We start from the raw sequence: 12,874 nt of genomic DNA, 5'->3' as shown, positions 1-12,874 counted from the left end.
AAAGCGCATACGGCGCAAAAATGAGCCGACCGGACCGAACGTTTCACTCCGGCCGGCTCATTGAAATGAATGACATACGGGAGCGCATACGGTCACATACGGGAGCGCGAGCTTTTAGCTCCCCCCTGCCGTATGCGCTCCCGTATGGGACAAAACGTAGTGTGGACCCAGCCTTACCCCTTTTATTGTCCATTCCATACACTGTGCAACATATTCTAATACAAACACATTTACTTCCCCTTCCTGCTGGATTCATTTCTGTCTTTTAATTTATTTTTAAATAAAAAAAAGTGGCTTTTTATCCATAACTCATCCACTTTGCACACTGTAACAGTCAGTAATAATATTTAAATGGAAAAAAAAAAAAGAAAGAAGAGAGAGACTACTACTACAGACTTGTTACACATGCATACTGCTTGCCTTTATCCATACAGGTTAGTATGCCTGACCCCTCTGAAACATGGAAGAAGTCTTACGGAGTCAATCACACTTAACACCTTAAAGGACTTATTATTAGAAGGTGAGGAGGAATCAACGAAAGTGGAAAAACCCTAACGCTTTCAGTTTTCCCCCTACAGACCAATATGAGGGCTTGTTTTATGCCCTACCAATTTTACTTTGTAATGATATCCGTCATTTCACCACAAAATCTGACAAAAATAAATAAATAAAAACGCCATTTTGTAATTTTTAGGGGCAGCAGATTCAACGCAACGCACTTTTCAGTAAAAATGACACCTTATCTGTATTCTGAAGGTTCATACGGTAACAACGATTTATGTAGGTTTTATTTTAATTCACGGCTTAAAAACTACATGCACCTAAATAAGGCTTAAAAATTTTTATTTTTCCATATATGGGGATGTGAGTGCTAATTTTTTGCGCCGTGGTCTGTAGTTTTTAATCGGTACCATTTTTGTTTTGATGGGACTGATCGCTTTTTAGACTTTACGGCGATTTCAAATGACAAACTTTAAAAAAAAATATATATATATATATATTTTTTTTTTAAACACACCATTTTTTATTACCCATAATGAACTATTACATGCAATCTTCTGATTGCATACACTATGGTATGCCATAGCATTGATCAGTGTTATTGGCGCTCTGCTGCACCAGCTTGGCATGGAGCAGCAGATCACTGATCGGTCGGCAAGGAAGCAGGTAGGGACCCTACTCCCATCCTCAGCTGTTCGGGACATTGCAATTTCACCGTGGCGGTCCTGAACAGCACAACTGAGCTGACGGGAAGCTTTTACTTTCACTTTAGATGTGGCAATCAACTTTGATTCCCATGTTGAAGGGGTTAATGCTGGGCATCATCGCGACTGGTAATGTCTGGCATTAGACACTGGTTTTGGCTGTTGATAGCTGCCGAGACCGATCCGCTATGACGTGGTGTCACGAGCTGCGGGAGAGCAGGCGAAGGGCATACAGGGACGCCATGCATCCAGAAGAGCTTAAAGGGGTACCACAGTGAAAAACCATTTTCAACTGGCTACAGAAAGTTAAAACAGATTTGTAAGTTACTTCTATTAAAATAGCTTAACCCTTCCAGTACTTAGCTGCTGTATACTGAGAGGAAGTTGAGTTGTACATTTCTGTCTGACCACAGTGCTCTCTGCTGACACCTCAGTCAGGAACTGTCCAGAGTAGGAGCTAATCCCCATAGCAAACCTCTCCTACTCCGGACAGTTCCTGTTATTCCTACACAACTTCTATAGAGTTGCGCTTAATCTATACCACAACCCTTTAAGGACAGTTTTGAGAGCCCCCAATATCTTTCCTCCTGACCCTAAATAGATAGGTCCTCTGTAACATTATATATATATATATATATATATATATATATATATATATATATATATATATATATATATATATATATATATATATATACATATATACATATATACACACACACACACACACACACACACACACACACACACACACACACCAGTGTAGAAGGTTGTAGTAGATGATCTGAGGCAGGCAGAGGAGAGCCGAGGGTATGAATAAGTGTACAGGTAAAGCGTGTGTGTGCGTGTGTGTGTGTGTGTGTGTGTGTGTGTGTGTGTTACCCGGCTTCTTACATGACAGTGCATTTAACCTATCAATGGCCGGGGCGGGACATCGCTGCGGACGGCGATAGGCTGACAGCTGTCCGACGTTCCCATCCCAAGGATCATCGTGGGGCCGACGTAGGCAAGTTAAAGTTTATTTTCTTTATCTTTTGCAGCCCGGGCATAGGGATACAGCGTACAGCAGTGGTCTCTTCCCTATGGACCTCTAGATGTTGCAAAACTACAACTCCCAGCATGCCTGGACAGCCGCTGGCTGTCCGGGCATGCTGGGAGTTGTAGTTTTGCAACATCTGGAGGTCCGCAGGTTGGAGACCACTGGCGTACAGTATAGAGTTCCAGCGCCAGCGGCCCGCAACAAAGAGGAGGAGGGCAGTGCTTGCGGGTGACATATGTGAGTAGTACCCCGCTGGGCTGATAATTTATTGGGGGGGGGGAGCAGAACAGCGCTGGCGGGTAACATGATTTGGTCACATATGATTAGTTCCCCAATGTGGGGACAGCGCAGCGCTGGGCTGATAATTCATTCCCAAGGGGGAGGGGCCCAACCGGTATTGCGGTATGGGAAAAATTCATATTGTGCAGCACAAAAATTTCGGTGTTCAGTATGAACCGGTACACTGCCCAGCCCTACGTCCGTTTTTACACAGAAAACTGACGTTCAATAACGGATGAATGCTCATAGTGTGAAAGCAGCCTAAAAGAAGCAATCTGAAGCAAACTTTTCCACTTTTGTAAGCAGGTTTGCTTTTGTTGCAGTGTTTCTGGCATTTTTTTTCCATGGTTCAAGAGAAATTCTCAGGCTTCTTTCACACTACAAAATTCTCTGTTTTTAAACATCCGTACAAAGTTCTCTCTGAAAATCAGCTGAAAAAGGCAGTCACAAAATCCTATACGGCAGTTAGAAAAATCCCATAGACTATAATGGGATTTTCTAATAGCCGTTTTAACCCATTTTAGACAGTTATTAATAACGGCCATTATTTTGTGACAGAAGATAGTAACGGGTTCATGAACTATTTCTCCCGTTACCATATTCTGTCACAAAATAATGGCCGTTATTAATAACTGGCTATAACGGCTATTAGAAAAATCCCATAGACTATAATGGGATTTTCTAATGGCCGTATAGGATTTTATAACTACCGTTTTCAGCTGATTTTCAGACGGAACTTCATACGGAGGTTTAAAAACTGAGAATTTTGTAGTGTGAAAGGGGCCTTAAAATGACATGATCAGCGAATTACAAAGTTTGTTATGTATATAAAAACTAAGACAAAAAAAAAAACACACAACTAAAAATGCTCGTACTAACAATAGTGTTAACAAATGTACAAAACAAAAACTACACCAGAGAAAAGTGAAGCACAATACTTTTACATTTATTGAAAGCAGTTGTCTGATTAAAAAAGGCCATATTCAGCACATGGGGAGAAATAAATCATCAAAACCTGAGGTGCCCATAGTAACCAGATTGCTTTCATTTTCCAGAAACGAAAAAAAATGAATCCGATTGGTTGTTATAGGCAACTCAGCAACTTTTCCTTTAGACAGGTTTTGAGAAATCTCCCCCATGGTGTTTTTCTTTTGGCAAAAACACAGCAGAAATGTATCAAAGTTAGTGTAGGCGCACTGATTTTATACACAGGTTTTGATGGTGTAGTTTGAGTGTACATGCACTAAATTTATTACATGATGCAGGGCTAGTACACATTTTTTTGAAAATTTTACTTCAGATTCACTTTGTATGACCCACTTCACTTCGACTTTTTGAAACTGCTGTCTATAGTCCGTTTTGAAAGCCAGTCTTGGTTGGTGTATGTTTGTGGTGTAATTGAAGGCTTTGAAATGTTTTTTTATTTTTTATTTAAAGTAACAGGTTCTAAATCTCTGACCACTGCAGACTTGACTTTTGCCTTAACTGACTTGGGTACACAGTGTTTGCTCAAGTGTGACAAATGTACAAAAGCTGTGCGCCCCAGTGACCAGATTTTAGCTGGGAATCAATAGCAAAATATGAAATGCTATACCTACATTGCATTTTGTAGCAATTTTTCCACCCAAGTAGCTTTTTTTGGCTTAGTGGTAGTTTTTGAAAACCAAAGCATGCTCTGGAGATTTTCCAATGTTTATCCTCCCGTACACAATACAGGTTGAAGATGTGACCACATTAAAGAGGTACTGTGGTGAAAAACAAAGGTTTTTAAATCTGGTACCAGAAAGTTTTACAGATGTAGAAATTACTTCTATCTTAGGGTGCGTCCACACGCTATTACTAGCAGCGGGTTTCACGCTGCAGAAACCATTGATTTGAATGGGTCCACAGTCCGCAATAGTGTCAGATTTGCGGACAGTCTGCGGACCCATTTAAATCAATGGAAGCGTAACTCACAGAGGGTTTCCCACAGTGGGAAACTCGCTGCTAGCCATTAGCGTGTGAACGCACCCTTAATCCAACCAGTACTTAGCTGCTGTAAACTACAGAGAAAGTTGTGTATTTATTTGAAGTGTGATCACAGTGCACTCTGCTGACACCTAGAGTAGAAGCAAATCCCCATAGTAAACCTCTCCTGCTCTGGACAGTTCCTGACATTGACCGAGGTGTCAGCAGAGAGCACTGTGATCAGACTGGAAACAACTACACCACTTTCTAAAAAATAAATAAATAAATAAATAAATAAAATACAGCAGCTGATGAGTACTGAAACGATTAAGATTTTTAAACAAGTCATTTACAATTTTTTACTTTCTGGCACCAGTTGATTTAAAAATAATTCCATTGGAATATCCCTTTAACCCCTTCCCTCTTTGGCGATTTTTTATTTTTTGCACTTTAGTTTTTTCCTCCTCACCTTTTAAAAATAATAACACTTTCAATTTTGCACCTAAAAATCCATATGATGGCTTATTTTTTGCGCCACCAATTCTACTTTGTAATGACATCAGTCATTTTAACCAAAAATCTACGGTGAAACGGAAAAAACCATTGTGCGACAAAATGGAAGAAAAAAAAATATTTTGTAAATTTTGGGGGCTTCCGTTTCTACGCAGTAAATTTTTCAGTAAAAATGACACTTTATCTTTATTTTGTAGGACCATCCGATTAAAATTATACCCTACTTATATAGGTTTGATTTTGTATTACTACTAGAGATGAGCGAACTTACAGTAAATTTGATTCGTTACGAACTTCTCGGCTTGGCAGTTGATTACTTTTCCTGCATAAATTAGTTCAGCTGTCAGGAGCTCCGGTGGGCTGGAAAAGGTGGATACAGTCCTAGGAGACTCTTTCCTAGGACTGTATCAACTTTTCCAGCCCACCGGAGCATCTGAAGGCTGAACTAATTTATGCAGGATCAACAAGTCATCAACTGCCGAGCCGAGAAGTTGGTGAAGAATCGAATTTATTTACTGTAAGTTCGCTCATCTCTAATTACTACTGAAAAAAAATAACTACATGCAGGAAAATTTATACGTTTAAAATTGTCATCTTCTGACCCCTATAATTTTTTTTTTCCCCACGTACAGAGCAATATGATGGCTCATTTTTTTGCACCGTGATCTGAAGTTTTTATCGATGCCATTTCTGTTATGATTTTTTTTTATGGTGTAAAAAGTAACCAAAGATACGCAGTTTTGGACTTTGGAATTTTTTTGCACAAACCATTGACCGTGCGGTTTAATTAACAATATATCTTTATAGTTCGGACATTTACGAACGTGGCGATACCACATGTTTATTTTTTTTAATGGGAAAATGGTGGTGAATCAAACTTTTATTATTAGGGAAGGGGTTAAATCATCTTTATTAACTTTTTTCCCACTATTTTTTGCAATGTTATAGCCCCCATAGGGGACTATAACATGCAGTACATTGATTCAATACACTGATCACTGCCATTACAGTGCAATGCATTGATCAGTTATCGGCGATTGATTGCTCAAGCCTGGATTTCAGGCTTGGAGCAATCAATCGCCAATCAGATGCACAGGAGGCAGGGGCGGCACCCTCCTGTTGCGCTCTAGCTGATTGGGACATCGCGATTTTTACCACGATGGTCCCGATCATCCCGACTGAGCTGCCAGGAAGCTTTTACTTCCACTTTAGAAGCAGCGATCAACTTTGATCACCGCATCTAAAGAGTTAATGCCGGACATCAGCCCGATTGGTGATGTCATGCATTAGTCGTGAGTCCTGGTTGCTTATAGCAACCGGGACCCACCGGGCATGACGCATGCTCACCTGCTGAGAGCATTTCATACCTCTGGAGCCGCTTATGCAGGCTTATAAATGTCCATATGAGGCAAGGGGTTAATGTACACGTTTTTCTTTTCTAGCTCCACCCCCACTCCACCCAAAATTCCATAAGAAAAGTCATTGAACTACATAATGGAGGGGAAAAAAGTTGCATAAGGGCAGAAAAAAAATAATTTACTTATATAGCGCCTACAGATTCCGCAGCGAATAAATGCCACATAGATAGATAGATAGATATAAAATCTATCTATATATCTCTATATCTATCTCTATCTCTAGGCATACAACAAAAAGAATAAGAAAATGTTTGTGGTAAAATGAAACCTGTGCTCTGAATGGACGCTACAGAAAAGCAAGCCAGATTTGCTCTTCAAATATTTTTTAACAGAAGTAATTTACAAATCTGTTTAATTTTCTGGCACAAAAAAAAAAAAAAAAAAAAAATAAAAAAGTAGTACCCCTTTAAGTCAAAAGATTTTCCTTTAAACCACTAAAGAAACCCTACAATGAAAAAGAAGTTAAAACAACCTAACAAGAATAATGAATACATAGGTGGGGTGAAAAGGGTTGGGACCAGAGCTAGATATAAGAAAAATATATTGCAGATTCATGTGCAAGTTATTGCAATGTTTTAAAATAAGCAGACAAAATATGAGTAAAGCTACACAAAGTGCTACGACCAAATGGACCCTACACACATGCAGATAATGGTATCTAGTGAGAATTTTTTATCTGCAAGCACAATGATAGCACTGGGTGTTTTGTCATGTTTTTGCTGCTGCAGGTAAGATATATAGATTTTTTTTAGTAATGTAGTAGCCAGATGTTCAATATTCAAAAATCCTCCTGTTCACAGTGCAGCAAAATGCCACACATTTTCCAGGAAACGTAGCATGTTTTTCGCTAATCCACACCACAACCTATTCCCAGGGAGTTCAAAGGCGGCAGAAATGTAGAAAAACTGTACAATTGCAGTTTCCCACAGGAGTAGCTTTTATTGTCTTTTGTAGAGTGTGTGTACCTTACAATGCATAATGTCCTTTAAGGCCTCCTCCAAACACTTTTGGGGCAGCTGAGCTTGCTGCATAGTCTCCAAGTAAGTCAACAGTAATAAATTAAGGTTATAAATCAAGGTGAAAAAAATACGGACATTTACTGCAAATTGGACCCTTGTCTGGAAAGGTGCAATCTATTCAGGTTTTGTGGTTATTTGTTGAAACATGAAAAAGAAAAAAAGAAAAAACAACTTTCCCGCAAAACCCAAAATTTTTGCTGTACATTTGCATAACTTCATTACTTCCACAAAATTGCAGAGCTCTCAAACATTAGACAACCTGCTTATTTACATGCACTTTATAGGGAGGTACATGTACTAATTGTGCTGTGAAAATTGCAGCTCAGCAATCACAGCACCATAAACGCTATGGGGGAGATTTATCAAGCTGTTTCCGTCTTTTTTGCTGTAAAAAAGGTGCAATTTTGTGATTTTGCACATTTTTTTGCTGGCTGTGGGTTGCAGGGCTGTGCAGTTGCCCATGCAGTGGACAGCATTTATTAACTGCGTCTTTGTTAAAAAGGTGCAATATTCTTAAAAGCAAATGTAGACCATGACCAACTTGGCTTCAAAAAAATTAAAATAAATAGACCACAATGAAAATACTTTCAAGCATGAAGGACCACTTATTTATAAAGAAGTCCGCTTTTAGAATAGAGTAATTCAAATTAGCTAACTAAGCACCAATCAGGGTTGTGTGACTTTTTTTGAAAAAAGCAATACATTATGAGGAGCAATATATTTGGACAGATGAGTACATACAATTTGGACATACCAAAAAAGCTAGTATTGTCATGCTGTATTAGATTTCCCATTTGGCAACAGCTGGAGACATCTCTGCTGTCGTATTTTCTAACAACCAGCTGGAAAGAGTATGCCATCATTTGGGTTGCTGCATGAGCCAAATTGCCTTAAATTGTCACTCACCTAATAAACTGGAGAGCACAAAGTGAGAGCCCCAAGTTTTGAGACCAGAGAGCGGTGAAAATCCTAGTCACAATGGCCAAGATGTTGAAAACACTGCAGGGGAGACAGCTCCATAACAGGTAAGCTGCGTTTAGTCTGAAGGTTAGTGCATGTGTCTTAACAGACAGGCGCGACAGCTTTCTGTTATTCCAACTTGGGGAACGCAAATTCTGTTGCGCTCGCCAGGTTGGTAAGTTATCCATCGCTTTTGGCGATTAAGCACCAGGAGCAACCAAAATGCCTAAGTAATCTCTACGGCTTTGTGGGGTAAAAACCAACACCAGTAGTAGTGTCTCCAGCTGTTGCCAGACTACTTGGCCCTTTTTTTAATGACAAAATTGTCATACAGAAAGTTTTATCGGTACCCGGGCCATTGGCATCTTTGTAGCTTTTATTTTAGCTTTGTTCAAAAATAAGACGGGAAGAAAACGCTAACATTAAACACTTCCATCTAGGGCAACAAACTATAACAGCACCTTCTGTTCCGAGCACACAGGTCTCCGGAGCACATGCAACTCAGTCTGAGGGAAAACCAGAGTCAACTTCCAATTTGGCGGCTCACAGCAGTTTGAGTTGAATTTTAATTTGCGCAATATTTTAGTAAAGTCTGTGCGCCTTTTTGATAAATTCGGTGCATGACAGCAAAAAACTGAGCAAAAAAAAAAATGTAATAAAAAAAAAAAAAAAAAAACGCAGTTACTACCACACAAAAATAATACACATTTCAGGAAGTGCATTCCATACTTTTGGTTAAATTCCCCAAAAAAAATTAATAACTAGGGGAAATCTGTTATAAAGTGAAAAAAAAAACATGCAAATGAAGAAGCATAACGTCCACGCTATGAGGCTTTTAAAAAGTCAACAATGTATTGGTTTTTGCTACCAAATCTTAACACTGACAACTCAAAGTCAGCTACTTATGTATACTAACAGAATGCAGCTACAACAGGAAAACATTCTACATGCATGCTATGCAACAGCAACTCTGAAACTGATGCCCATTTTAACAAAAAAATAAAAAAACACAGGCATAATCCAGTAAACACTACTAGTTTCAATTTGCATGATACAAATTACAGCATGCTTGTAACCAGGAAATATGGATAACTTCTACCATTTTATTAAAAGGGTACTCCGCACCCCTAGACATCTTATATCTTATCCCCTATCCAAAGTATAGGGGATAACATGTCAGATCGCCGGGGTCCTGCTGCTGGGCACCCCCGGGATCTTGGCTGCAGCACCCACCTGGACGGCTTCCACCTCACACCGGCAACACTGGAGGCTTCGGATCCCGACCACAATGGCGGACTAGCGTGACGTCACGACTCCGCCCTGTGTGAAATCATGCCCTGCCCCTCCCCATCAATGTAAGTCTATGGGAGGGGGGCGTGACGGACCTCCCATAGACTTGGATTGAGGGGGCGGGGCGTGACGTCACACAGGGCGGAGTCGTGACGTCAAGCTTGTCCGCCATTGTGGTCGGGATCCGAAGCCTCCAGCGTTGCCGGTGTGAGGTGGAAGCCATCCAGGTGGGTGCTGCAGCTGAGATCCCGGGGCGGGACCCCAGTGATCTGACATCTTATCCCCCATCCTTTGGATAGGGGATAAGATGTCTAGGGGTGCGGAGTACCCCTTTAATTACTGTGCCCTGTATTAAAAGAGGTTAAAGAGCAAGGAGCATCAGATTTATATTTATTCTGCTTACCATGCTAAAATCCAGAAGGTCACTTAATTCCTTGTCTGTGCCCACTGCCATTCTCTGTTGTGAATTCATATTCATCCAGTTTAAAAAATAGGATACCTTAATTTAGAAACAGAAAAGAATTTTATTTATGTAAAAAATGCAAGATTTGACACTCAAACCTCAACCAAAAGATTAAAAGATAATGAAGATCATAGCAAAATCTTAAAAGCTGGAGTGTTTGTGAGTCTATTCAATTCTACTATTTTCCACAAGCACATCCCATTTTCCCCTGGAGATGTGTGGTCTATTAAATGATTTTTCAAAAATTGTGCTACCCATGACTTTGGTAATTTGATAAATGAGCATGTCTGTTGCATTTGGCAGCAATCATTGTTTGGCTTCACTAGTGCATTGTCTTTATTTGTGGGGGTCTCGACCAATGAAAGGGTATCTGATATGTCCATTACGGGGGGGGAAAAAAATTAGCTCAGATTTTCCGGGACATTTTTTTCTCTTGACCCCTAAAGGACATTTTGGCCTTAAGGACCAGTCGATGGCTGTCCGGGCATGCTGGGAGTTGTAGTTTTGCAACAGCTGGAGGGTCTCAACAGCTGGAGGGCCTACTGTAGGTATAGTATATTATACAGACCCCTGTCCATCCCAGAACCCTGACTCCCCCTCCCAGTTGCTGCAGGGCCCGTCCGGGGAGGGTGGTCCGGGCCATCCATCCTTCCTGTAGTGTCCGGCGGCATTCCGGGTGGATGGTGAATCGGTCCGGACTGTCCTTCTCCGGGGGTCCTCTTCTCCATTCCGGGCAGGCTCCGGCCTAGTAACGCTGCATAGACACCGCTGCGCAGTGACATCCGTGCGCAGCGACGCACCTGACGTCACGGCGTCTATGCAGCGTACTAGGTCGGAGCCTGCCCGGAGATGAGAAGAGGACCCCCGGAGAAGAAGGACAGCCCGGACCGCTTCACCCTCCACCCAGAATGCCGCCGGACACTACAGGAAGGATGGATGGCCCGGACCACCCCCATTACGGGTAAGTGAAATTTTTTTTTATTGACTCGGAGGGTGGGGGAGGGGCCCGACCGGTATAGCGGTATGGGCAAAAATCCATTCCGTGGGAGAAAAAAAAAAAAACTGTTCATACCGGTATACCGCCCAGCACTAGTTAAGGGGAATAAATAAATAATTGTCCCGGAAAATCAGAACAAATTTTTCATTTAGCGCTTGTATTTTTCCTTCTCTCCTTGAAGTCTATAACTCTTATTTGTCTACCTACACCCATGAGGGCTTTTTTTTGCGCAACCAATTGTACTTTGTAATGACACTTTATTTTACCATAAGATGTACTACAAAGCCAAGATATAAAAAAAAAAAAAAAAAAAAAACAACAACCCTATTTTGCTAAAAAAAAAATCAACTTTTTCTTGTTTGGGGGGGGTTTAGTCTTTACTCAAGTGCACTCTATGGTAAAAATGATACAAGGGTCCAAAATGTCCAGATTTATCAAACAGTTTGAGAAAAAAAGAACCCACAGCAACCAATCCCAGCTCAGCTAGGGTGCTATGGTAAAGTTAAACCTGAGCGACTGGTTGCTGTGTGCTTTATTTTTCCTCTCAGTTTGATAAGTCTAGGCCATTAAATTTATCCTATAACTTAAAGCAATTAAAAAGATAACCAATTTATATCGTTGTTCTATTGTATGATTTAAAAAAAAAAAATGTTTTAATTGGTATGCATAAAACTGTCCTTTTCTGACCGCTATAACAATTTTTTGTTATACAGGGATGTATGAGAGATAATTTCTTGCACCATGATCTGTAGTTTTTATCAGTACTATTTTTGTTTTAATGGGTCATTATCACTTTTTGTAATTTTTTTCATAATACATTCTGTATTCATGTCTTGTGTTTTTTTTTTTTTTTACACGCTTACCGTGTGGGATCATAAACATAGTCCCATATTAATATAGATTGCAATTACATATATGCTATGCCTATGGCAGGTAACATGAATCAGTGATCAACGACAGAAGGCAGATAAGCTCACGAAAGCCCCATTCTACTTTCAATGCCGCAATCGGCATGGATCAGTGTCTAAAGGGTTAAATGCTAGTAGCCAACACTAACTGCTCTGAAGTGAGCGCAGCTCCTGTGCTCTCTTCAAAGCCACTTAACCCCTTAATCTCTCAAGGATACAGGGCTCACGGGCTGAGACCCGTGGCTAATACCGGACATCACAGATCACGGTGATGCCCGGTATAAACCCCTTATACGTGGCAATCAACTTTGATAAATAATAAAAATAAATAATGCTTCCCGTTTCGGGCAGCTCAGTTGGGCTGATCGGGATCACCACGGTAAAAACCCTGGTGTCCCAATTAGCGGGGAACACACGAGGAGGATCCCTACTCTTCAATCTCCGATCAACCCTCGTTTGCGCCATGCCCGAGATCCAGGCTGGAGCGCCGATAACACTGATCTAGTCTATGGCAGAAGATTGCATATGTAATAGTCCCCTATGGGGGCTATAAATGTGTATTAAAAAAAAAAAGTTAATGTGATGTAAACCTTTCCCTATTAGAAGTTTGAATCACCCCCCTTTTCCCATAAAAAAATAAAAAAATAAAAAAAACACATACACATATATACATATATATACATATATATATAAATATAAGCAAATGTTGTATCGCCTCGAGCGTAAATGTCCGAACTCTAACAATGTAATGTTACCGTATATACTCGAATATAAGCCGACCCGAATATAAGCCGAGGCCCCTAATTTCACCCCAAAATCCCAGGAAAAGTTATTGA

The 12,874-nt window shown here is 40.5% G+C and overlaps 1 protein-coding gene across 7 annotated transcripts in view; it reads right to left on the bottom strand.

Moving 5' to 3' along the window:
• TCF3 (transcription factor 3) overlaps positions 1-12,874 on the bottom strand; it is a 193,452-nt gene that overhangs the window by 138,704 nt on the left and 41,874 nt on the right. For 6 of the 7 annotated variants that reach the window (XM_056572494.1, XM_056572465.1, XM_056572476.1 and 3 more), the window contains one exon: positions 10,074-10,169. The exons of the other annotated variant lie outside the window; for it this stretch is intronic. In XM_056572494.1, coding sequence (XP_056428469.1) covers positions 10,074-10,148 — 75 coding nt within the window. In that variant the 5' untranslated portion in view covers positions 10,149-10,169. The remainder of the gene's footprint in view (positions 1-10,073; positions 10,170-12,874) is intronic. 7 annotated transcript variants of the gene reach the window in all.

Source organism: Hyla sarda, chromosome 1 (assembly GCF_029499605.1).
Source record: "Hyla sarda isolate aHylSar1 chromosome 1, aHylSar1.hap1, whole genome shotgun sequence".
Taxonomy (NCBI): domain Eukaryota; kingdom Metazoa; phylum Chordata; class Amphibia; order Anura; family Hylidae; genus Hyla; species Hyla sarda.
The sequence above is the reverse complement of the archived record's forward strand: the minus strand, read 5'-3'. Positions and strand labels throughout refer to the sequence as shown.